This window comes from Thermothelomyces heterothallicus, assembly GCF_042370625.1.
Source record: "Thermothelomyces heterothallicus CBS 202.75 unplaced genomic scaffold P884_scaffold_28, whole genome shotgun sequence".
Lineage (NCBI taxonomy): Eukaryota > Fungi > Ascomycota > Sordariomycetes > Sordariales > Chaetomiaceae > Thermothelomyces > Thermothelomyces heterothallicus.
The window spans coordinates 37098-61967 of NW_027192589.1; the positions used below are offsets into that span (position 1 = coordinate 37098).

Below are 24870 nucleotides of genomic sequence, written 5' to 3' on the forward strand. Positions count from 1 at the left end.
TGGGATGACGGCAGGCAGAGCTCCGACCAATGGATTTCGCGCGATTCTAAGCAACCCCCCGGCTTGGCGTTCCGTGTCTCGCCGTGCCGAGACCCATGGGCTGCCCCGCTTCAACGGGCATCCGAGCAATCGGCCAAGGGAGGGGCGAAGTGGAAAACTATAATACGTACCTGGTCAGCAACAACGTGTGAATGGGTGCTGTCTGGTCAACATGGACCCGCTCGACTTGCCTCCGCATCTCTCCAAACAACGAAGGCGAACGGAGCCGGCCGAAGTCCACACCTCTGTGCCCGTTGGGAATGCCACAGTAATAACCCAATTCAGGATTCAGTTAGCGTACTGTAATCCGTACAGTACATATAACTATAAGGTACCTACAGGGCTCGCGATAAGGAAATCTCACTAATAACCCAACCCCTCTTGATATATTTTGACCACCTTACCACAGTAAAGCCGATATCGCTTCGTTGTCGTAAGGAGGGTTGTCACACGGAGCCTGCGCAAAGAGCCATCTTATTTTAAGCAATTCACCAATTTACTTGCCGCGCCGCCGACGTCATGGAGGACATTGAATACCAGCTAGAAGCCGTGCCGGCCACCCGGGTCCCGGCCGATGAGATTGACAACACCTTCCGTTCCAGCTGCATCGGTTCGTGAACTCTCGCTCGCTGACTTCACAAACAAGGCCAGCCTCGCTTCCATTCTCCCTGCTAGTCTGACTTTCATGCTTTAATACAGATCTCGTCTCCCAGAGTCTCGGCGGGAAGGTATTGGGCTTCTCGGACGAATGGTTCGCCGAGGCGGCTAACTTGATCAACCCGGCCGCCCCCATCCGGCAAGCGGGCAAGTATGTCCACACGGGCGCGTGGTATGACGGTTGGGAGACGAGGAGGCACAACCCGGAGCCGTTCGACTGGGTTGTGATTCGCCTCGGCGTGGCCTCCGGCACGGTCGAGGGCGTCGAGGTGGACACGGCCTTCTTCTCGGGCAACCACGCGCCCGCCATCTCGGTGGAGGGCTGCTTCAGCCAGAACGACGACGAGGTCCTCTCCTGGAAGGGCACCCGGGGCGGCTGGGAGACCATCCTCGGGATCCAGGAGTGCGGGCCGAGCCAGAGGTTCGGCTGGAAGCTCGACAACCCCACCAAGAAGCAGTACACGCACGTCCGCCTCAACATGTACCCCGACGGCGGCATCGCGCGCTTCCGCCTGTTTGGACACGCCGTGCCCGTCTTCCCGGAGGACAAGGAGGCCATCTTCGACCTTGCCGCTGCCCAGAACGGCGGCGTGGCCGTGTCGTGCAACGATCAGCACTTCGGCACCGCCGCCAACCTGATCCTGCCCGGCCGCGGCAAAGACATGGGGGACGGGTGGGAGACAGCGCGGTCCCGGACCAAGGGCCACTCTGACTGGGCCATCATCCGGCTGGGGGCGCCCGGCTACATTCAGAGCTTCCTCGTCGACACGGCCCACTTCCGCGGCAACTACCCGCAGCAGGTGAGGCTCGAGGCCATCGAGTGGAAGGGCGACTCGGAGCCGCCCGCGGATGCCGAAGGCTGGGTGAACATGGCCGAGCCCATCAAGTGCGGTCCGGACGCCGAGCACCCTGCCGAGAGCTTGGTCAAGGATAGGCCCTTTACTCACGCAAAGCTCATTATGATCCCCGACGGCGGAGTCAAGAGGCTGCGCGTCTTTGGGAAGCGCGCTGTGTAAGAAAGGGCAAAAGGGCTCCGAAAACGAGCCTAACCTACCCGGGGATCAGGGGCTCCACGACTGCCGGAATATGAGCGGATCAGGAAAAAAAAAGGAAGTGTTGTCATAATCAGTACTTCGTACTTCGTATTGATCCGGCATTTTGCATTCTGCTCACGATTCTCGATTCTCGCCTGGGCCCAATTCATACTCCTCGGAACGTAAAATACCCTGACTGTGGTGGATGTACGCTTCGCGCAGCTCTCGTCGAGGCCCCCAGTAGGCATGAAGCGTCGCTTCATAGGCTGTAGACTTGACCCTATCGGGGTATTTCCGAAATACCAACAGACTCGCAGCCCTAGCCACACCTTTGTGGCAAATGCTTTCTCAATTGCGGAAGATAAGAGTGTGGCATGCAATGGCCGGTGAGATGAATATTGGAGGATTAGGCCAGTATATCGAAGCGAAGCTCTTTCCTTCGCTCTTCAATGTGTATATATACACATCTCAGAGACTTAGTTACTGAAGCGAACTTCAATAACTACGGAATAAATGCTTCCAAGGTACTCTTCTCTTTTGCAATTGAGAAACTCAGACAAGGTCGTGGCGCAACGGTTACGACCGCAGAGGGAAAGCGTGCAATCCATGGGCCTACACAAGCCGTTTCGAGGGCTACGGAGTACGGCTTAGTTACTTGCATTCTTTACGGAGTATCGATCCTACTTTATCGTCTGCACGGGCCACCAATGTGGGGTGTCCCCCCCCTTGCACCGCGATCAAGCCAAACCCACTTTACACTAAGGCACGCCCAAGACCATCTTGGAGGGGGGGAAACGACGAGCGCAGCATCGCTCGACACCCCCGTCTACTTCTACTCTCGGCCCTACATACTTTCCCTCTCACCGATCGAACAAAGAGAGGGTAAACACGCAACTCCGGGGACCGTTCCGAATGCGCGCTGCCGATATCGAATGCGCCCGCCCATGAACCGATGAACGGCTGACGCATGCGAGACCACAATCACCCTGAGCCATGGATCTCGGGGACTCTGAAGGCGGCTTCGATGCCGGCACCCCAGGGCAGCCGCCGAAGCCGAGGACCCTCCCAGACGATCTCCCACGCTCCCTCGACGACAGGCGACGTGTGCCAACCGAGCTGATGCCCGAGGCGGAGATGTACGACGGATGGCAGGGTTAGTGTGCCCTCCGTATCGCCCTTCCCCCCCGCCTCCCCCCTTCCTTCCTAAAAGCCCACCGGGCCTCTCCCAGTAGCCATGGCTAAACAATTCTCCTTTTCAGGGCAATCGCAGTTCTTGACGTCGCCCATAGTCGCGAAGCCCATGACCTTCAGCGACTTGACGCTCGAAGACAACTACGGCGACGACCTGACCAAGGGCGGCCCGGAAAGCGAGTCGCGCCTGATGGAGATGCTCGCCGCTCAGGCCGCTCATGCGGCGAGCGCCGCCTTCGAAGACGAGGACGCCATTGCCGCGGATGACAAGAGGTCCGAGGACGAGAAGAAGGACATTCTGCAAAAGACGTTCATCATGGCGGCAAGCAACGGCAATCTCGAGTCGGTCACCAAGATCCTCGAGGGGAAGGCGAGGAAATACGTCGACATCGACGCGCCCGACGATGAGGGGACTCCCGCCCTCATCTACGCAAGCTGTTTTGTGAGTTGAGCGTTCGTTCGCAGCGTCCCGCATCTCCGCTTATTAATACCCCGGGCACAGGGCCACGAATCGGTCGTCCAGGCCCTCATTGACGCCGGCGTGGACGTCAACAAGCAGGACCGCAACCAGTGGAGCGCCCTCATGTGGGCCATGACCAACCGACACAAGGGCATCGCGAAGCTGCTGCTAGACAACGGTGCTTCCACCGAAGCGAAGACCTCGACGGGGAGGACGGCGTTCGACTTCGTCGCCCCCGACAGCGACATGTCCTTCTACCTCAGCGGCTACGGCATTGGGACCGCCGGGACAACCGATGACTTCTACAACCCTGGCTTCGACCAGGACAAGCTGGAAGAGGAGCTGGCCGAGAACGAGATGCGCCGGCGCATGATGATGGAGAGTGCCCGCGACCTGGAAGTGGACCTGGGGAACGTGGGCATAGACGACCAGCCCGAGGTAAAACTCCCAGAGTTCCGTTCGCGCTCCCTTCCCGGACCAAGCTAACTGTCGGTCTCTCAAGTCGCTCGATGACTTCGAGGAAGAACAGCAAGAGTTCGACTGGTCCAGGTGTCTCCACGACCAGATGTTCGTCTTCCAGGAGAACGAGCTTGAGCGCATCCTGGATATCGTCATCACCAACATGACTCCGCAGCGGTCGCCATCCCAGAAGCCGGTGCCCGCAAACATGATCTTCTTGGCGGCGCGGTACGCCCACTATCACTCCAGCCCCGAGCTACTGGCTAAGCTGCTCATCACGGCCCTGAACAAGATCAACGCCGTGGTCGAGAAGCACCAATGGGACATGACTATCTTGGCGTTCTGGATGTCAAACGCAACACTTCTCCTGCACTACCTGAAGAAAGACGCCGGTCTTGTCGAGGCAACCACCGAGTTCCAGGCGCAGCTCGCCGAGCTGATCAACGAGATATTCATACTCATCGTCCGGGACGCCGAGCGCCGGCTCGACAAGGTCCTCGACGTGGCCATGCTGGACCACGAAACGATACCCGGTTTTGAAGACATCACGTTCCAAAACGAATGGAAGATCTTCAAGCGGAGGAAGGAGGTCAAGGAGGAGCCGCTCGAGAAGCGGCTCCGGCCACCATCACCCAAGCGGAGAGCGAAGCCCTCCCCGCGCAACGTGACCTCGCTCCTCTCGTCCACTCTCTTCGTCCTCGACCTCTACGACGTCCACTCGGTCATCACGGCCCAGGTCATCTCCCAACTCATCTACTGGCTCGGTGCGGAGCTCTTCAACCGCATCATGTCGAACCGGAAATACCTGGCCCGCACAAAAGCGATGCAGATCCGCATGAACGTATCGACCCTGGAGGACTGGGCGCGCCAAAACAACCGCCAGCCAGAACACTACGAGAAGGGCGAGATGAAGTCGTCGGGCGAGACCACCGTCGAAGCCGCTCGCCGCCACCTGGCTCCCGTCATTCAATTACTCCAGTGGCTGCAGTGCTTCTCGTCCCTCGACGCCGATGACCTCGAGGCCCTCGTCGCCACGCTGCAGCAGCTGAAAGCCCTCAGCCCGCAGCAGCTCATCCACGCCGCCACGCACTACCGGCCCGAGGTGGGCGAGAAGGGCCTGCCGAAGAGCGCCATGAAGTACCTCGTCTCCATCCAGAAAGAGGCCGCCCTGAGGCGCGAGAGGAACCGCGCTGCCGCGGCCGCGGCCGCCTCGCCGCCGGGGACCCCGGGGAGGAAAGAAGGCGGGAAAACGTCCAACGGGGCAGCGTCCGGCGGGACCTCGAGACCGGATACGGCGGGAGGAGGAGAAGGCGACGCTGGCGGCCGCGCCAGAGACGACGAGGAGGACGAGGCGCCCCCCAATCTACTCCTCGATCCGGCGCTCATGCTGCCCTTCACCCTGCCGAGCTCCACAGACATGCTGGTGAGCTACGGTGCTGGGTTCGGCGGGGTCAACCGCGAGCGGGAGAGAAAGTATATCCCGACGATCCCGCCGGAATTCCTGGAGAAGCTCGAGAGCAGCGGCACGGGAGGTAGTAGTGGACGAGGGGCATTGTATGGACAGGCGAATTGGGATGATGAGGATGACTAGCTAGGGTGCCGGCCCAAGGGGGGGGACGCTCTGAGTGTTAATAGGTTTGATTAGCTGCTGCTGCTGCTGCTGCTGCTGCTGTCATGCAAGCAGGTCGACCATAGCGTGGCGTGGCGAGAGAGCGAGAGAGAGAGAGAGAAAGAGAGAGAGTAGGGGAGAATCTCCATTGGACTGGGCTACGGTTAGGCCACGCTGGCCAGGTCCTTTCGAAGAAGGGGGTCCGGTTGGAAGTAAAGAAAGGGGGGCGGAACTTTTGCATATCACATACAATTACACCGCAGGATGAGCTACGCAGTGCGTGAATGGCTAGTTGGCTGAACGAACGAACGAACAAACGAACGAACGAACGAACAAACAAACGAACGAACGGGCAAATACACAAAAAAGGATGAATCTGTCCACTCAATGACGAATCAAAGGGGGTGGGCGAAGTTTTCGGCTGGCAGTTGTTGGTGATGGAAAAGGTTTGTGGCATTACCCAATTTAAGATCGCTAGGATAGACAAACACAGCCATTGTCTGTTCCTCTTCTTTTCCTTTTCCTTTTCCTTTTTTTTTTTTTTTTGTCTTGTTCTATCTTTTGTTTTCTTCTCGCTCGACGTATAGTCTTCCGTGCCGTCATTCATCTCCGCAACGTCGTCCTGGGACCCCCGCAGCCGAACGCGGCCAGTGTGCTGAAAGGTATGCACATGCCGGCATAGCATCGGCGTTGGGCACTTGGTCGTGGTGGCAGGGTGATGTGTTACTCGTGATATAGGCATCGTCCACGAAGAATACTGAAATGGCGTAGCCTACCATACCTGCCGAATGGTACTTACTCGCTGGGCCAATAAAGAAGAACCCAGCCCCAACCAAAAAAAAAAAAAAGAAAAGAAAAGAAAAGAAAAGAAAAGAAAAAGAAAAAGAAAAAAACCAAGCCGATTCGTTAGATCACCTCTCTTCTCGCCCGCCTCTCGTCGTTTTGTTTGCTTTCCTTTTCGAACCCTGCCCCTGCCAACCGCAACCGCAAACCCGAATCCCCCCACGCCCACGCGGGTCCCTTGCATTCCCGTCTCCAACCGCTGCCGCAGTTGGTGGGTGGTGGGTGGTGGGCGGTATGTTGGGTCGTCGTTGGGGCCAGTTGGCTCGTGGGTTTCCAATCTTTTCACGTCTTTCTTTCTTTTTTTTTCATTTCATTTTCGTGCAAACTGCAAGGGACGAGAACATCGAGCCAGCCTGGTTGGGCTAATGATGGTGCCCGTGCCTGCGCCCTGCGCCCTGTACCTGGTTGGCAGGGGGGAGAGGAGAGTGGATATGTGCGCTGTGGAACGTTGGAAAGTTGGGGGGAAACGCCGGGGGGAGAGGGGGTTTGGGACGTGGCTTCGTCCTGTTGGCTTCTCTTCTCTGGATCTCTCTGTCGAGATGGCGCGGGTGGGCGGATGGTGAGGGATTTCTGGAAAGGGCCAATGGACCTATGACGACTGGACCGTGATGGGTTGAGGTGTATCTTATGAGTGCGAGGCATTGCGAATTGAGTTGCCGGGGTGCGCGGCGACGTCGGGGGCAGCTGGGTTATTCGTGGGTACCGGGCACTAGTATCCAGGCACAGGTGCAGCCACGTTAACGGGCGATGCAAGGGGCGCGCCCAATGGCGTGCGGGCTCTGCTCTCTTAAGCATTGTTTAGCGCTGCGGGAGAGACGAGACAAGCAGAACTGACTTGCAGCTGGCTATTGGAGCTTGTTGGTCGTCGGCGCCCAATCCGGCCGGGGAGGGGGCTTGGAGTTGTACTCGTATGTAGGTCGTCTGGGTTTGATCCTAGTCTTTGACAACCCTACCGAGAGCTGATGAGGAACGGGGCATGCCTCTGAGAATGGGAGCATGACAGATTGCGAGCCTTGGCAAGAGCTACTTGTATGGAATTTTGCATGGAATTGACTTATTACTCTGCGCTAGGAGCCCCTGCGCCCGAGAAGCCCGAAGAGGCAGCACGGAGACAAAAGCAAAGAGGGCGTGAAAGGGCTGAGATGGAGGCGCCGGGTGAGTTGGCTAAATTGATGCCACGTCGCGGTCCAATCAATCGGTTCACCTCGCTGGCACCGGACTTTGGGTTTCCGTTGAAGAAACGGCACGCGTGCAGCACCCCCTCATTGGTCGGCCACACACGCACACTCTCTCTCTTCCTGAATATTTCCCATCATGGCTGCATCCATTCCTCTCTGTGGGGTTCGGTCTGGATGACCCAAGTAAAGATGAAGGAAGGGACGAGAAATAAGCTACTTGGCGTGTGGCCGTCACTGTACGAAAAGGTCTAAAAACAGGAACCAGGGAACATCTTTGAAGGCTACACCCCACTTCGTCGAACAGACCCCACCAAGCGCGGGGAATTTGTAGTGGGGTAGTAGCGTGGGCTTGCTGAATCAGATCTCTGCAGATTCCTCTGCTCATTGATGCGGCACTGACAGTTGTCTGATAGCAAATACGCAAAGAGAGTTATCGTACGGATGGGAATCTTCGAGCATCTCGAAGGGGTAGCAGGGTCTCCCGTGAACGGGGAGTTGCCTCCCTCACCCATGGGTACCAAGAAAGGTAGGACCGAAGGCACGTGTGTGGCCTTTCAGAAAGCTCATCATGCAAGACAGCGTGGCCAGCTCATCCTCCTTTGTTCAATCTGTTCAGGGAACAGAGGAGCCGTCTTCATCGAGCCCCCCCGCATCACCCAGAGTATCCCAAGAGCGATCTGCAGCCTTGGTGAGCTCTATTCCAGGTTTGCCGGAGGAAGCATTCGCGTGACATGCCCGGCAATCGAGTTCGCTTGAACACCATCACTCGCGGTACATGCACTAGTTGGAGTGTGGCTGCAATGGAAGAAAGCAAAAGCTTCTACCGACGAATCGAAGGGAGCCTACTGTAACCCTCCTTGCAGTCTCTCAGTATTTGCACCAAAGAGTTTTAGGACACGGCTCCACCCAGAGTTAATTGCATGCAGGCAGCTAGGCGTGTCCCGCGAGTGGTGGATAGCAAACGCCGCTGAAGAAGGTGGCACTCTCTGGGTGGTCCGGCCGGTGAACACAAGGCCAGCCCATGCTTCCGTGACTTGGCGCGGACTCTTTTTCAGACCGCATATCAACGGCGGGGACGGGTCGAGAGATTGGAGCCAGTTCGAGCCATATGTAGGTCGCTAGCAGGAAACCGCTCCTCCCACTCCCCAATGGCAACTGCCATTGGGCTCGCACGGGACAAGCCAGAGAAAGCCAGACCCCCAGCTGCCCGCACTTGGCAACACACCTGAGTAGTTTGCTAGTATACTAGTCGGGTAGGATGGCGAACTGATGGCGAATTGATGGCACGGGAGTGGGAAATGCTTTAAAGACCGGAACTCCTCCTGCCGCCCACCACCTCCGTGGTCAGGTACTTTAAGCGTACAAGTTTGTCGTGTCCAGACAGTTAACAGTCCTCTCCCCCGCAGTGTGGCCAGGTGTCTGGGTGTTCTGAACGCATCGCTTTGGTACGTGTGCGGCCGGTACAAGAAGCCGACCTTGGGGATTCTCTGTTATCTGCGTTTTTCATTTCCGTCACCGAATCGCCTGGAGCATATCCCAGGCAATCTCTCTCCCCAACTGATTGACTGACTGACTGACTGACTGACTGACCAGCCAAACTGGCTGGCTGGCTGAGTAGCTGCTGCAAAAAAAGAGAGAGAGAGCACTGGAGCAATCGGCCGCTCGTATTGCCGAAAGCAGGTGCACTGCGGCGCTCATACTCGGTAACATGGCGCTCCAAAAATTTGGGAGCATGCGCCACAGGAGGTTATCAGGAGCAGCAGCTCGTCTTACCCACTTCCGAGACGACACTGGCCTGGTCGCACTGCGATACGAGGAGACCAAGCTAGCTGAGCCCCCGATCCCCCTTCCTCCGCCGCGCAACCCTCGTCGCCTCGCCCGCGCTTCATCGACCATTGCATCACCAACAACGGCCTCGGCCATTCCCATCACGGTCAACCCACCCCTGGTGCCCCCGCCGCCTGAAGAGCACCCGCTATTCCGAGCCCAGCGACAGTCACACCAGGCGCACCAGGCGTGCCAGGCGTGCCAGGCGCAAGCGCAAGCACAAGTCGAGGAGCGGAAGAGGGACTCGGGCGCACCGACATCGTCGACTGTCACGCTTCGGGAAGAGCATGCCGACGGCCCTGCCCATTCAAAAATCCTGCACGACGCGGCCGACACACCGTCGGTCTACTCGTACGACGAGGAGGAGGACCCGGCCATCGTCCATCAACGACAACAACATCATCATCATCATCAACTTGCACCGCCGCCGCTGACGGTTCGCATCCCTCCCCGCCCCGGAAACCCAGAGTCTGCTGGCGGCCCGCCGTCCTCCTCCTCGCCCACTCCGCCCAAGTCGCCATCGTCGCCATCGCCCCCATCGCCCCCATCGCCCCCATCGCCCCCATCGTCGCCATCATCAAAATCGCCGTCCCTGCGGCGCACATCTCTCGGCGAGAGATTTGGCAAGGCCATCGGCATTGGACCTGAAGGATCAAGACGAATCCGGAAAAGGGTGCTTGGCGCCGACAGGGCTGCAGCTCAAGCGAAGCCTCCCGAGATGGAGCCAGAGCGGGGCTCGGCTAGGCCGCCAAAAGGGCCCAAATCGCCCAAATCGCTTACTTGCAATAAGCTTCCCCCACAGGCGCCAGGACCAGGGCCTGCTAGCGCCGACAGGGCACATGCCGGCCCCCCCTTAACGTCGGCTGCAACACCATCCGCCAACGCGAAATCTTTTGCGCCCATCATCACCACCCCCATCCCAGATGACAGCCTCTGGGAGGACCTGCCCGCCGTCTCCTTCTCCAAACGGGGGAGTATCATGTTTTGTGGCAAAAACAAGAACAATCGCTTCAAGTCGATGATGACCATGTCCGCCCCCGACGCGACAGCGCCTGCACCTGCACCTGCACCGGCTCCTGCACCGGCTCCTGCACCGGCTCCTGCTCCCTCGGGCGCGGACGAGCGCGCGACCGCGGCCCGTTCCTCGACCGAGCACCAGCAGCTCCCGCCGACAGCCGACGACCATGACGCCGCCCCACCACGCCCCGAGACACGCACTGGGAAGGCCGAAGAGACGGCTTCGAGGCACGTCTCCGCCGACGCACCGTCCGTCCCCAGCATTCGCGTCTCGTCGATGGATGTAGAGAGGGAATCACAAAAGGTGAGATCGCTCTATGAATCCGGCGACGACCTGAATTGGGAAGATGGGGGGCGCGTCTCGTATCCCGAGCGCCTTGGCCTTGAGCCCACAACAGAGGTCCCATCTGAAGAGGAAGAGAACGTCGTGTACGGTTTCCTTTGAGCTCTCTCTCTCACTCTCTCTCTCTCTCTCCCCCCCCTCACTCATAGACACTTGTGCCTTTGCGCTTGGATGTTCGGATGCTGACCCGTGCCCTCGCCACCGAATCTAGTTCACTACGTTCCTCCGATCCTCTCTCCGCATCGGCCCCTCGTCCTCAAAGCGCTCGTCTCAACCCTCTTACGTCTACTACAACTACGCCGGCCCCGGCCAATTCCTTGTCACCGCCACGAGATAGCCAGGTCCGGAGGGAGTATGAGCGCGCCGGCGGCATCGAGGACTGGACCGACCTGGACGGCGTCGAAGTGGACCGCTACGGCTTCATCACCCCCAAGCGGCCCGTGTCGAGCGCCGGGACCGCCGTGCCGAGGTCGTCCCCTTTCTCGTCGAGGCGGAAAACCGTCTTGACCAAGCGTCCGTCCACATCGTACGCGGCCTCGCTGCCGGGCGGCTTCATCCGGCCCCCGAGCCGCAAGGTCTCGGCCCGCTCCCTGAACACGTACGCGTCCGAGCTGTCGACCGCATCCCGGCGGTCTACCCGCTCTTCGATCCGCTCGGCTACCAACCGCCTCCCGCACAACCGCGAACGCCGGTGGATGGACGAGGCCGGAGAGATGCTGTCCCTCCAGGCCGGCCTAACGAGCATCTCGGACGACGAGAAGATGGGCAAGACGGTCGAGGCGCAAAAACGCAAGGAAGCAGAGCGCTCCGAGAAGTGGCGCAAGATGGCAGCCGTCGTCCGGCCTAGCGTCACTACCGTCACTACTACGACTACTACGTCTTCTTTTTCTTCTTCCACTCCTGGCGCCGCCGGCGGCGCCGCCAGCGCCAGTTTTGACCACTCTACCCAGGCTCTTTCCCAGCCCGCACCCAAATACCCGCAGGGTCAGGGCATGTCCTACACATTCGACACCACCTCGCCCAAGCTTATTGACCGCGTCTGGAAGGGCATCCCCGACTGTTGGCGCTCCGCCGCGTGGTGGGCCTTCCTCGCGACGAGCGCCGCATCACACGATCACAACCACAGCAGCAAGACGCCTCGCGAGACCGAGGACTACCTGATCGCCGAGTTCCGCCGCCTGCAGGCCGTCTCCTCCCCGGACGACGTGCAGATCGACATGGACGTGCCGCGCACCGTCAACGGCCACATCATGTTCCGCCGACGGTACCGCGGCGGCCAGCGCCTGCTCTTCCGTGTCCTGCACGCCATCTCTCTCTACTTTCCGCACACGGGGTACGTGCAGGGTATGGCGAGCCTGGCCGCCACCCTGCTGTGCTACTTCGACGAGGAGAGAGCCTTTATCATGTTGGTCAGGCTGTGGCGGTACCGCGGGCTCGAGCGGCTGTACCAGCCGGGCTTCGCGGGGCTGGTGAGCGCCTTGGCCGAGTTCGAGGGGAAGTGGTTGACGGGGGCGGGGAAGGACGTTGCTGAGAAGCTGGTATGGCTTGCCCCCTTCCCTCCTCCCCCTTCGCCCCCCCGGTTTTCTGATATCGGTTTTCTTCGTCCGGCCTGTGTGCTAACCGTACCGAAAATAAACACAGAACGAACTCGAGATCAACGCAACCGCCTACGGAACCCGCTGGTACTTGACCCTCTTCAATCTATCCATCCCTTTTCCCGCCCAGCTGCGCGTGTGGGACGTCTTTATGCTGCTGGGCGACTGCCCCCCGGAGCCGGCGGCCGTCGCTACCACCACCGCCCCTCCAGACGCAGCCCCTGGCACGGCAACAGATGGCGCGCCGCCACCCCCCCGGTCGTCTCGAACCGCGGACGAGACCCCGCCGAAAGGCCTGGACATTCTCCACGCCACGGCTGCCGCGCTGCTCCACGCCCTGCGCGACGTGCTGCTCGATTCGGATTTCGAGAATGCCATGAAGGCGCTGACCGCGTGGATCCCCGTGCGCGACGAGGATCTGCTGATGAAGGTGGCCCGGGCCGAGTGGAGGCGGCACCAGCAGGGGCGCGGGGGGGCGAAGATCTGGGACTGGGATTGGGACAGGGGAGTCAAGGGGAAGGAGGGGAAAGAAGGGAAAGATAATAAGGAGGGGAAGGAAAAGACGGAGCATGCCAAGACGGAGAAGGGGAAAGACAAGGAAAAGAAAGAAAAGGGCAAGGGGTTGGGAATGGGCATGAGCATGAGCATGGGCATGGGAAAGCTATGGGAACGAGGGTCTGATAAAGAAAAGGCCAAGGACAAGGACAAGCAGCACCAACAACACCATCATCAACAACAGCAACAGCAACAGCAACAGCAACAATCACAAAAGGGCGGAAAGGAGAAGGACGGGACGGCTTAGGGGCCGTGGTCATGCTTGTCAATGAAGGCTGCGGCATGCAGAGCAGGAGATGATGGGCGACCGAGATGGTCGGGCTGGTGGGTTGGCGGGCTTGCGGGCTTGCGGGCAGGAGGCCGCTGCGATGATGGCATGGCTCCGACTGGTCGACTTGACTGGTCGACCGGCTGACCGACTGACTTGACCGACTGACTGATTGACTGACTGACTGACCGGACACGATCTTTTTCAGCTGCTTCCTTTTGTCATTTTTCTTGTTCTTTTTTTTTTTTTCTCTACTTCTTCTCTTCCTTCTTGCAGGGTTCTGTGGCTTGCCCTTTTTAGAACTGGGGGCCCATCGCGGCCAGGTTTATGGGTCGTTTACGCGGAGAAGGTTTGATACCCCCTTTTTTTATTTAATCTTATTAAATTCCGATAAAAGCACGGCCTGTATGCGGTGTGATTGAATTTATATTCGATAGCTTCGGTTTCTAATTTTTGCCTTCGTCTTCCTCTACTTCTTCGTCTTCTTCTTCGTCTTCTTCTTCTTCTTCTTCTTCGTCTTCTTCTTCGTCTTCTTCCTCGTCTTCTTCGTCTTCTTTTTCTTCTACTACTACTACTGTTACTCCTTTATTACTATTTCTTGTACTCATTCAGCCTGCTTCGACAGCCTGTTGCCATGCCAAACCTGTCCCGTGCCGTAGCAGGAACATTTGAGAGTAACTATACCTACTTAATTCGCAGCCGAACTGTGTCTTGTTCAGTCATCGCGGTGTATTCAGTAGTCCTCCATGACTCAGCTCGTCGCCGGCAGTGAAGGCCTCGAGTGTCCTTCAGTTTGTTCTTGTCTGGCTATCAATGCCTCCCTTGTATTTCTTCTAGGACGATGGAGCGTCCCCGGTTCACTGACCCTCTTCACCCGCCCATTAGGCTGTGATGAACACTTTGGTCGGTGTTTGGATCAAGCTTGATCTCCGAGTCGCCCTGGGGAGGTGGCTGAAGCGAGCAACCGTTGCTACGCGACGTACCCTGGGGATTGCCGGAGGGCGTGGTTCCCTCGAACGGGTGTCGTCCTCTACGACTAGTTATGTGTGTGTGTGTGTGTGTCCAATATCGTGTCTCTTAACCAACCTTGTCTGCCCCAGCAATTGCAGGGCGGAACAAAAGCGGAGAGAACTTCTTCCTGCGTGGCACCAACATGGAAGAATGAATGACAGAGGTCTTGCTTGATTCCGTCGACAAAACGGGGTTGCAAGCAATCGACGAGAAGGGGTGGTGGGCTAAATAAAAATAGCCGCGATATGTTGTGTGTCTGCGCGTCCCAAGCGCAACACACCAGCCGGACTCTGCACGGACGAGCGCGGGAAGGGCATCTATACCATGGGACTGGATGGCTGGTAGCACTGTCGCTTGTATTCAGCCGCTTTCCCGGGCGACTCCCGGTACGCAAGTCTCGTGAAGGGGGCCGTCAGCAGGGAAAAAAAAAAAAAAAAAAAAAAAAAAAAAAAAAAAAAAAAAAAAAAAAAAAAAGAGAAAGAGAGAGAGAGGGGGGGGGGGGGGGACAGCAGCAGGGCAGCGGTCAAAGGACCTGAGCGATGAGAGGGATGGTGGGTGAGGGAGGTATGGTGTTTTCCATTCGATACTAACCCCCCTCCCCCCTTCCCCCCCCCCCCCCCCCCCCCCTATCCAGTCGGCTTTTCTCGTCGTCGAAGCCAAAAGGGAAGAAAGGAGAGCCCTAAGGGGAAAGAGACGACCATGAGCACCAACCAGGGATGCACACGGCACGTACGGAAGACGCAAGCCAATATCAAGCCGCGAGCCAGCTGTGTGCGTCATGCCCACTCTAGCAGACACTCGCACACCCACACACACTGCATAGCCGCCTTGTGTAGCGTAGGCACGCAGCACATCTTAGAGTTTTTCTCTCTTGCCTGAACACACGGCCGCCTGGGGATACGGGAAGAACACGTAGTTGTCTTCCAGAACAACAGAACAGCCACCCTTCCTCCTTCCCCTGCCGTACCGTTGACAGGGGGTGGCAGCCCTAGTGCATATGGCACGCCGTGCTCGTTTCCTTCCCACGTTCCTTCGTTAAGGGAAGTCTGTCTGCTTTAGAGAGAGAGAGAGAGAGAGAGAGAGAGAGAGAGAGAGAGAGACAGACCAGTTTCGGTAGACATCGAGCCCACGCATCCATTTCCCGAAGCGGACCTGGTTGCCCAATTACCCCAGCGAGGTGCCGGTCAGCGCGTGGACATGCTACTGCCAGACGCTAGACGCATGTATGTGTGTCTGTACATGTACGAGTCCGTACAGCACGGAGCCAGCTTTGACTTATGGGTTCCGAATCCGCTCTGGTTTCGGCCCGGCCGCTGGGTATGCCGAAATGTGACCGGTCGGGAACGTACAGGGCTCCCTTTGGGCGCGCGCTACGTGTTCCAGAAACATGGGCTGGGTCCAAGGCCAGGCAGGAACAAAGATTCCGAGACCAAAGAGCGAGGGAGAGAGCGAGGGAGAGGGCGAGAGAGAGAGTGAGGGAGGAAGGGCCAGGGCGAGTAAACGCCCTGCGGCTGTTCTCGACAGAGGGCTTTGATTCGTAGCAGACCGACCCGTCGTCTCCGGATCCCCTGTGCCCTGCCGAGATAGAACGAGGCCCAGCGCTGGCAGCCGCTGCAGGTGGGAATGCGGAACCGAGTATCGCACGCAGCCGAACCGACTGATTTGTCCTCAGAAAAAGGGAGAGGGGTGCCAATCTGGCTGCAGAATTTTGTTGTTTTTCCTGATCCTTTCTCGGCAGAGATTTGTTGGCACACGGAGTATGTGCCTATTTGTATATATTCATGGATGTATTGTACAGGACAAGCGGCGTAGCAACATTTGTAAAATGTCATTGGTCAGGTTGGAAAGAGGACCGTTGCTCGTCTGATTGCCGGGATCGTGACGGCCAGGTAACGGCTGCAAAGGGCCACACGATACGCAGTACTCTGGGGCGGAAGACGGGCCCATGGCGCCGTGCCGTGTTGCTCCCCCCTTCATCATAACCATGCCGGGGATTGCTGCCTTTGTTCAACCACAGCGACAGTACATGTATAACACACGACTGCTCCTAGGGAAATGATGCACATTGTTCTGGCTCCTTCCATCGAGTTGTGTTGTTATTATTCCGTAGTGTACTCCGTAGTGTAGTTTCGCGACGCCGCATCTCGCCAGCCCAGATCGATACCGGACGATCTCTGCTTCTCTTGCCATTCCGGCCGTGCTTGACCGCGGCTATCATGTAGGCGCCAACAGGCTAAACTCTATGTGATCGCCCAGCGTATGTCCATACTTCGTCCCAGGCAGGGCATTGATTAGTATGAAAGAGAGAAAGGAGGGGGAAGTGGGTAAAAGATGGGTCCCTGCTGCTCGAGTTAATACCCTACACGTGTACGCGCTTCGCTAATATGAAAGTCGTTTCACCGCAAGGCAGCTCGGATATCGAGCCAATCCGGCTCCCCGGCGTTGCAATCTTCCGTCGATGGGCCGGCGGGATCGCTTATCGGCAGCCAGTATGCCCAACTAGCGCACTTACACAACGTGCAAAGCATGTACATACATCCGTACACCAAGGGATGTTTGCATGTACATGCGGAACGTACGAGACAGCTTCCGGGTGAGGCTCTAGACTGTTAACAGTACACAAGCATGTACAGTGGAGTTGTGTGTGCAGTTCTTAGCGTATCAGTAGTTCGTATTATGGGACGTACGGTATGTACAGAGTAATCTGTGCAGACTCGTACATAGATACACTTCCCTAGCGTAGCATTGCGGATTCTGGCGCAGGGGTGAGGCGGCTGAACCGCGGTTCCTAGCGTCGTATTTCTGCGGCTCCCCTTGCTATTCCTGACATTCCAGATCAATCTGGAAGACATTGCGTCGCCTGTTATTCTGCGGATCAGTCCTTAGATGACACGCACCCAACGGTCGGCGGCATGCGGGGGCTTTCCGGAGGTGCGGACGCCGACGCCGAACAGGCACCGACGGCGCTGGGCAAGCAGATCCATCAGGCGACATAATTTCTTCGTCTGTATCGATTTTAACAACATCATACATACGGTACCGTACGAAGTACATACACCATGAGTCATTGGCCCGGGGCAAGTTTGGTGGTTAGCGTGACCACCAAGATCGAGGAAGCGTTCGTTACCTTGGCTCGGCGCAATTGTGCAGCGGCTCCACCACATTGTAGTGTAGCTGGGGACATCATGGTCGATAAACTTCCCACGCCAGATAAAAGCCAAGAGAAAACGGGTTGCGTTCATTATGCGTTTCGCGTGAGAGGTGAAAATGGAGGAAAAAAAAAAAGAAAAGAAAAGAAAAGAAGCGAAAATGAGAACGGTTATGCAAGAGCAGCAACTTAGCGATCGTAGGAGGCAGGTGCAACCGAACGACATATTGTGCAGGACTGCGATTCCGCGAGGCGCAAGTACGGTATGTACGGATTACGCAGCACACTAGCAAGTACTAATTAGTGTACGGAATACTCCGTTCGCAGCAATGGAATAAGGTCTTCTGTACTTGTGGGAGACTACTGCTGTGGCACGGTGCCCGGACAGCCGCACACGGCCCAGAATGGGAAAGACTCTGGATGGGGCCAAACCAGTTTTGGACCATACCCTTGTATAGTAATCCGTATAGTTATAGTTGTGTGCCACAGGCTCGGTCCCAGTTGCTCAACATCAGTCTCTTCCGTACTCCGGTACCGACATCCTTACCGTTGCGTAAAGCAATGCGAAAGTGCCCCGTTCTTTCCGAGACCGATTATGTAGTGTACGTGTGTCTTGTATAACGATATAGTACGCCCGAATGCACAGCCCTATATTAAGCAACGTCATGTCTCTCTTGCGGATTCCTTGTTACACCCGCTTCCGCTGTCTCTCCCAAGCCCCTTACTTTGAGTTTGTAGCACTTTGGCACTGCCAACTTCACAGGCGATTTGCCCGTTAGTAGCCGGTCTCCTCACTAGTACATATCTGGTTACAGACAACTTCCCCAATGCGGGTAGTGTACACTAGAACGCGGAATGGCCCAAAGGCAAACGCGGAAATCATGACGGCGAATGAGAAATTGCCCGATGTCCATTTGGAGAAATCTCTAGTGCTGTACTTGCATGGTGAGCGACTCAACAACGCGCGCACCAAGCCTTGTCGCGTAGCGTACGGACGTAGTAGTACTGTAGTTAATCCGTACTGCGCAATCCGTGCCATTTTGCTCCCCCACCCCGCAACTGACGAAACGGGTCGGCCTGCTCGTGTCAAAACTCAAAACTAGACGAATGCGACGATTCGCTTGAATACCTGCAGACAGAGCCGGCCACTTACACAAGCGCCGTCCCGGCGCCTAAGCTGCGGTGGCCCTGCAGGTGCTTTGACTCTTGCGTGTCTTGGGAGAGGCTCTCCAGCCGCCGACCGTGTTCCATCGGGCGCGTCCCGCCTTGGTCTTTCGGGAGAGGGAGGGACTGGGAAGCAAGCCGCAAAGTGCTCTCACAACCTCCCAAGTCTCTGTTGGTTTGGGGGGGGGGGGGCCTGTTCATCAATTGCCCTTTTTGGCAATGGCTGCAAGACCCCGCGGCGGTTGACAAGCGCCCGCCAATCTTCGGTTGATCGACCGACAAAAAAAGAGTCGACACTACATTAGTGTGCGGAGTACTCCGAACGCCTGCTCCTCATCATGGCTTGACTGATCGCACTAGTCCTTGCTTCTGCTCTCAGTTTGCTGCTATTTAGGGAGATGTGCCTGATCGAAAAGGGAAACAGGCCAGCGGACAGTTTGAGGATCGCCGCGCAAATACAACACTCCTCCCTACGCACGCCACACTAAAAATCTGCGTAAGGGACGTACTATGTAAGTGATCCGTACAGCACTGTATATACATAGGTAGGTAGGTACATACACTACTTGGTACCATGTAGTTGCTACACTGCTGTGCGCAGCATCAACCGACTGCCTGAGCCTACCTAGTACATACGCGTAAGGTCTTCCTGCGAGTATACAGTATGTATGTGAATTCTTTCAAGGACTCGGAGCCCAGGCCATCAATCACGTCTTGTAGGATCAGGCTCGTGCGAGCGAGCTTGCTAAAGGTGGGGGCTGCTGAATTGCAGGAGCTCTTGATGGAGAGGTTGTGCGCAAGTTTGCGGCCACCTCCACTTTTAGGCCATCTCGACTTGGGATGGAAAGCTGGCGCGCAACTTGCGGAGCAATTTGTGCGCTGATAGAAAAAATGAACAAAATAATTTCCATCTTTCTTATAGTATCATGATCGATAGAGCAAGCAAGAAGAGAAGCTTGTCTAGGAAGTCACTGCCCTATAGAACATACCCACTTGCCTATACATTCAAATGTTGGGTAGTACTTCGTACCTTCCGGCGTTTCACAGGTATCACACTGCCGATTGGGTGCTACGAACCGAGGCAACAGCCCTACATCGTATCCGTGGTTATGCGACTCGGCGAGCCGCTTTGTGGTTTTCACACAATTTAGTTGTTTTGGTACATCTGCGTTCCAACTTGCTGGATGGAAATCTTGTCTCTGTTTCAGGCCGCTCATTCCATGAGTGTACTAGTAAACAGTTCGACCTTCTCTGTCTCGACACAGATGTATTCCGTGTACGGAGTAGTTACCTACCTAAGGTATGTATGTGCTTCGTACTGTACCGTACCAACATTTGGTACTGTAGCAGACCCTAGGGTCTGTGCTGTCACCGGCCCTATCACCCAGTCCTGGCGATTCGGGAACCCGAGCCTCAGTCAACCTAGACTGAGACTACTGTGGCACACTAACGGCACCCAATTCGTGGTCCCTGCAGCTCGTACCTTACCTGTCCGAGAAATCTTGTGCGATCGCACACCTGCCTTGGTTCACCAAACTCGACCAAATCGGCAAGAGAGAGGTACTTGTAAAGTCAACACGTGCACATGATTAAGACGAAAACCGAGCCTCTCGTCTTGTTGACCCTTCCCTGCCACCAGTTCCGTACGGTACGGACGTACAAATAAGCTTGCCGCGAAACACTGTATTCACGACGCAAGTTTACATAGCCACAAACACAAGACAGCCACTGTTTTGAACCTGCAGTCAAAAGCACAATAATACACAAATATAGACAATCAACAAAGCATGTGTAATACAAACCATAAATATACATGGCGAATATACAAATGGGGTCAGAAGAAGGAGCAGAAGAAGAAGAAAAAAGAGAGAGAGAAATAACACAAATCGATAGCCACAAGCAACAAGGATACAAAAAAAAAAAAAGAGATAAAGGTGTCCAAACCTGAGACAGAAAATAGAGTCGAAAGAAAACGGAGTACCTGCAGACGTCGTCTCGCCGGCTCTTCCCCGCGTCGACGTCGAATGCCCGCAATGACTCGACGAATCGGGAAAATGCCCCGGAGACACGGCGTGTCTGTGACGAAGCCCCTCCGGATTGTTTTGTTCGTAAGTACTTTCTAGGAGCGCAGCGCAACGCACGCGTGTGCGTGGCTGCCGTGGTTGTCCATTTGTTGCGCAGCGTGGGAACCGCCCGCCCGCCCGCTCAGCAGGTGGAGTACGTCGCCGTTGTCGTTGTCGTTGTCTTGTATTGTCGCGGTGGGCAGGGTTTGTTGCGTCGTATCGGGACTAAAAGTCCCGCTTTTGTCCGGGGGGTTGGAATGTGGGCACTGTTCCATTTCCAGGAACCTTTCCCCCTAACCCCTTGCGTTCCTCGTGCCCAGTCGTATTCCTTCACCAACCTCCCGCCTCCCCGTTCGTAGTGTAGGACGGATCCGTATGTACATGCTGCGGAGTGTACACTAGACCGTGGGAATGCCGCAAAAAAGGACTCCGATTGCTGCAATCGGATCCGAGCCGCGAAGGGTTTGGCACCGGGGGAGAAGAGGGGCCCCGGCGAGGCTGAAACAACGATGAAATTAAGGTTCGTGTGGTCATCACACCCGGCCGCGTGGCTGCTGATCCCTTGGCTCCACCATTGTGCCTACACTACACTTAGTGTAGTAGTGTGTATTGTGGATGTTCAGGGGAATACGTGGAGTGTATCACACAAGCCCAGGAGTTCGCTCTCTCACAGTCCGCGGTGATGACGGCCGCTCCCGTCCCGCTCGCTCTCGCCGGATGATGCGCGGGCTCGATCTGAGTCACCGAGGCGACGGTGCTGGTACTGGTAGTGCTATTGCTGCTGCTGCTTCCGTGCTTCCGAATGTGTCCCTGATGCAAAGTGGCGCGCCGTCGCCCCGGGAGACTGCGGGTCGTCCGACAGGAGGGATGAGACCGAGTGTGCCCCAGTCCGCGGTCCAGACGGCGCCTGCGCTGGCGCGGGCGCAGGCTGTGGCACCTGGGTTTGCTGCGGCGCCGACGATGGCGGGTTGCCGCCGTCCCGCGCAGAGTCCGTCCCTGGCGCGTGCATCGGCGACGATTCTCGCCCGGGGTCAGACATCTCTCCACGCCCCCTGCCAGCACCGGACCGGTACGAACCCAGATCGCTTCGCTGCCGCGAATGTCCTCGCCTCCGCCCGGGCGGTGGGTTGGAGAGCCTCGTGGCTTGCAAGAAGGGTGGCGATCGATGCCGATGCGTCGTCGTTGACGGCGGTGGCGCTGGCTGCTGGGGCCCTGGTGCTTTTCGTTTCCGTGGAGATTCCCCTATTTGCGTGACAAGGAAAAGAAAGAACACACCCAGTTAGCTCCCGCGCACCCCAGAGCCATCAGGAGCGCGATTTGCTTTTGGACGAACCTGAGGGCGTGGCGGGCTGTTCCGCCCCGCCCCGTCCTCCCCCCGCCTGCGTTGTCGGAGGCTGCCAGTGGTGGAAGTAGATGGACGGTGACGGTTGTGCTTCCTGCTGCTGCTGCTGCTGCGGTTGCGGTTGCGGCTGAGACTGCGTGAGCCCTGGCTGGTGACCCGATACGCTGGGAATGTTGGTGTTCAAGTTCGACAGGTTCGCACTGGCGCCGGCAAGCGGACGTCCCGCCATTGCTCCAGGCATGCTCAGCCCTCTCGGCCTCGTCGGGGAACCAGGATACCCCGACGTGTATCCGCCCGGGACTCCTTGCGCCGAACCCGGCGTGGATGGAACGCCACCACCGCCAGGCGCTGGGTACTGTCCGTACGGGTGAGTCTGCGAGTCTCGTCTCGGATGCTCCGAGGACATGGCCCCGGGCGGCATCAGTGCAGGCGGGTGTTGCAGTGGAGTCTGCGAGGCCATGAACTGCTGCGCCCAGTCCAGGGCCGCAGGCGAAAGAGCTCCGCCGCCCATGCCTGCGAAGACTACCGGCACCAGGGGTGGCGGTATCCCTCCTTGCAGAGAGGTCCTCAGAATCTCGTGCTCGATCCTCCGCTGCTCGAGGCGGTAGTTCTCCTGTCGTGTCTTCTCCTCTTCCTGCCTCCTCTTGTCCTCCTCCGTCTTGGCCGCAAGCCAAGCCCTCATCGATTCGTCATGCCAGCTCGGGGCGGGTGGGAGCTGCCCCAGCGTCTGACTTTGCGATGCCGAAGGAGGCGAGACGGTTTGGCCGGCGGACAAGCTGGGAGGGGGCTGCGAAGGTCCGGATCCGGGGGGCGGTTGGACTGGAGGCAGAGCCGCCGGCGGGGGAAAGCCGCGGTGAGGCGCCGACATGGGCTGGTCAGACAGATTGATGCCCCCGGAACCGGTCGGCGGCGGCTTCTGGCCCTGATCCAGATGTATCAGGGGGGGAGAAGGACGAGATGTGCTCGGCGGGGTTGGTAAATCATGGACAGGCTGGTAGCCGTACTGCACTGGGTTGTTGATGGTAAGCATCCTCCTCGTGCAAACTGACGAGACGGGCCGGGAAGGAGATGTGAGGTAGGATGGGATGGTGGAGGCGGGTTGGGGTCCTCGTTGGTAGAACGAAGGGGAGGGTAAAGGAAGATGAGTGAGTGACGCGGCCGGTCTTTGTAAGGTGTTCAAAGAGAGGAAGGAGATGGGGAGGCAAAGTGAACAAGAGGTGGAAGCGACCTTCTTGATGAACTGGGTACAGTAAGTTGGATATGGCGAAGAGCCCCGGCAATGGTAGCAAAGAGGGTAGCAGGCGGGGCGCCTGGTGATGAAACGTCGAGAGGAAGTGGTACTATGACGGAGCCCACCCTAATTTGGCCATTGGCGCGCTGCAAAGGAATTATATAAGTGTTCTGCCCAAGCACCGGTAGGTGAAAAAAAAAAGGCCACGGGAAAAGCGGGGGGTAGCCGGTCGGCGAGCAGGATGTCCAAGGACAGAGACGCAGCAACGGTGCAGGTCACTAGAAGCTCCGGGCGGCGTGAGTCTGTCAAGCGGGAGAGGCGAGGGTGACCCTGGCTCCCTGTGCCTTGTCCTTCCCGATCTCTAGTGTAAACCTTTCCACCCGCACTAGCGCGCTGTACTGCGGTATGTAAGTATGCAGTAATGTATCGAGGAAGCCGCGAGAGTTCGGACGAGGTGGGCTCCTAATATTTCCCACAAGTATACAAAGGTACATTCATGTATAGTCACGGCACGGCCACGGAGTTGCAAGTCGAGGCCGTGGGGGGCCGGGGGGGGGGTGAGGGGGAGGGGGTTGTACACTCGTAGGAGGGGCGGGAAAGCCAACAATATTGTAGTGTACTGCGTACTCTAAACGAGCTTGATAGGTATACCGTTTAGGCAAGCAAGCAAGCGGAAACAATGTGGAGCAAAAGAGGGCGTCTGGAGGTAGCTTGGGCTCGTTATCCCATTTGGAACCAGCGCGTATCGGAACAGATTGACGCAAGGGTCTTCGGGAAGATGGGGAGGGGAAGGGGGGGCTCGAGCACCGAGACGGTCCACCAGGAGTGCGGAATAACTAGTGTAAACAATACCGTGAAAATGCTCAGGATCGAACGAGCCGGTCGCATCGAAGAGGACCGCAGGGAGGAGCTTGCCAGGCCAAAAAAGGACTCGAGATGCATGGTCCCGGGGCTATGCCAAGATGAACCCAGGGATCTGGGGAGTAACTAACAAGCAGGGGAGTGCTGAAAACGTAAACCATGCCCAGCACACTAGTGCAGCTGTCTCATGCTCGTAAGGGTACTCCGCGCAAATGATGTATGTACCTATGTACGTACCTAAGCACATACTTAGTGTGCATGCACACATGTATTCCGTACACTACTCGGAACGCTATTACGTGAAAGCAGGATGAGCTGTGCTGCCCGCATCACCAGAGTCTTCACCAGCGGCAGGGCTGCCATGGCTGCTGCTTTTGGCTAAGACGAGCGAGGCGCAGAAAGTGTGTTGACTGTTTTTAGCACGCCGTTCCGGGCCCTGGCCACTTGTTCCAGGGGTGGGTCTTGGGCCGTGTGAGAGCGCTACCTACTTGGTAGGTCCGTACATATCCTAGGGCCGGTGTCAGGGGGGTGAAATAAGAGGTAAAGTACAGGGCAGATCCGCGATCGATGACCGGGGTTGGTCGGCGAATCAACTCCAAGATTGCGGACTTGTCGTAGACGGAGGGGTGGAAATAACGAGACGCCAGAGGGCCATCCAAGATCAGCAACAGAAAACCTCCCCCCCTTTTCTTATACTTCAAAGGTTTGGCGTTAGTCTATGAAGGTTCATAAACACAGGTTCATTCCCCCATCAGCGAAATGGATGAGCGGAATTCTTTTTTCCTGGTAATGCGACCGCCACCAGAATCTATGGTTCAGGTTCACTAGAACTTGCTGAATACCTCGCCGAGACATTGATCCAGATGCAAGGCATCGATGGCCGCTAAACAAGCCAAGGGGGAGAACAATAAGCCCGACGTCACAAAGTGTCTGATGTTGGGCCAGAGAAGCGCATACATACACCTTACAGCCAAG

At 57.2% G+C, this 24870-nt stretch overlaps 5 protein-coding genes across 5 annotated transcripts; 3 read left to right on the forward strand and 2 right to left on the reverse strand.

Annotated features, from left to right (window-relative positions):
• The first annotated feature begins 209 nt into the window (after positions 1–209).
• On the forward strand, positions 210–1870 carry P884DRAFT_230506 (galactose-binding domain-like protein). Its single transcript, XM_069439792.1, has 2 exons — positions 210–649; positions 739–1870. Exons 1-2 carry the CDS (start codon positions 559–561, stop codon positions 1710–1712), a joined length of 1065 nt encoding a protein of 354 aa, XP_069294430.1. The 5' UTR covers positions 210–558; the 3' UTR covers positions 1713–1870.
• Positions 1871–2723: 853 nt separating this feature from the next.
• Positions 2724–5431, forward strand: P884DRAFT_209362 (uncharacterized protein; the record flags this gene model as incomplete). The annotated part of the gene is made up of 4 exons (XM_069438932.1): positions 2724–2883; positions 2990–3363; positions 3424–3819; positions 3884–5431. The coding sequence occupies 4 exons, from the start codon at positions 2724–2726 to the stop codon at positions 5429–5431; spliced, it is 2478 nt and encodes an 825-aa protein (XP_069294431.1).
• Positions 5432–6347: 916 nt separating this feature from the next.
• On the reverse strand, positions 6348–7303 carry P884DRAFT_71489 (uncharacterized protein). The gene has a single exon (XM_069446041.1). It carries the CDS (start codon positions 7085–7087, stop codon positions 6575–6577), a length of 513 nt encoding a protein of 170 aa, XP_069294432.1. The 5' UTR covers positions 7088–7303; the 3' UTR covers positions 6348–6574.
• A 1875-nt stretch (positions 7304–9178) lies between these two features.
• On the forward strand, positions 9179–13054 carry P884DRAFT_209447 (uncharacterized protein; the record flags this gene model as incomplete). The annotated part of the gene is made up of 3 exons (XM_069438936.1): positions 9179–10743; positions 10869–12195; positions 12299–13054. 3 exons carry the CDS (start codon positions 9179–9181, stop codon positions 13052–13054), a joined length of 3648 nt encoding a protein of 1215 aa, XP_069294433.1.
• An 8179-nt stretch (positions 13055–21233) lies between these two features.
• Positions 21234–22485, reverse strand: P884DRAFT_209456 (uncharacterized protein; the record flags this gene model as incomplete). Its single annotated transcript, XM_069438937.1, has 2 exons — positions 21234–21703; positions 21795–22485. 2 exons carry the CDS (start codon positions 22483–22485, stop codon positions 21234–21236), a joined length of 1161 nt encoding a protein of 386 aa, XP_069294434.1.
• Between the last annotated feature and the right edge of the window lie 2385 nt (positions 22486–24870).

Coding starts and splice junctions, on each gene's coding strand:
- P884DRAFT_230506 (XM_069439792.1), top strand. CDS start 559: ATGGAGGACATTGAATACCAGCTAGAAGCCGTGCCGGCCACCCGGGTC. Junction 650..738: donor CTTCCGTTCCAGCTGCATCG/GTTCGTGAACTC, acceptor GCTTTAATACAG/ATCTCGTCTCCCAGAGTCTC.
- P884DRAFT_71489 (XM_069446041.1), bottom strand. CDS start 7,087: ATGCTTAAGAGAGCAGAGCCCGCACGCCATTGGGCGCGCCCCTTGCAT.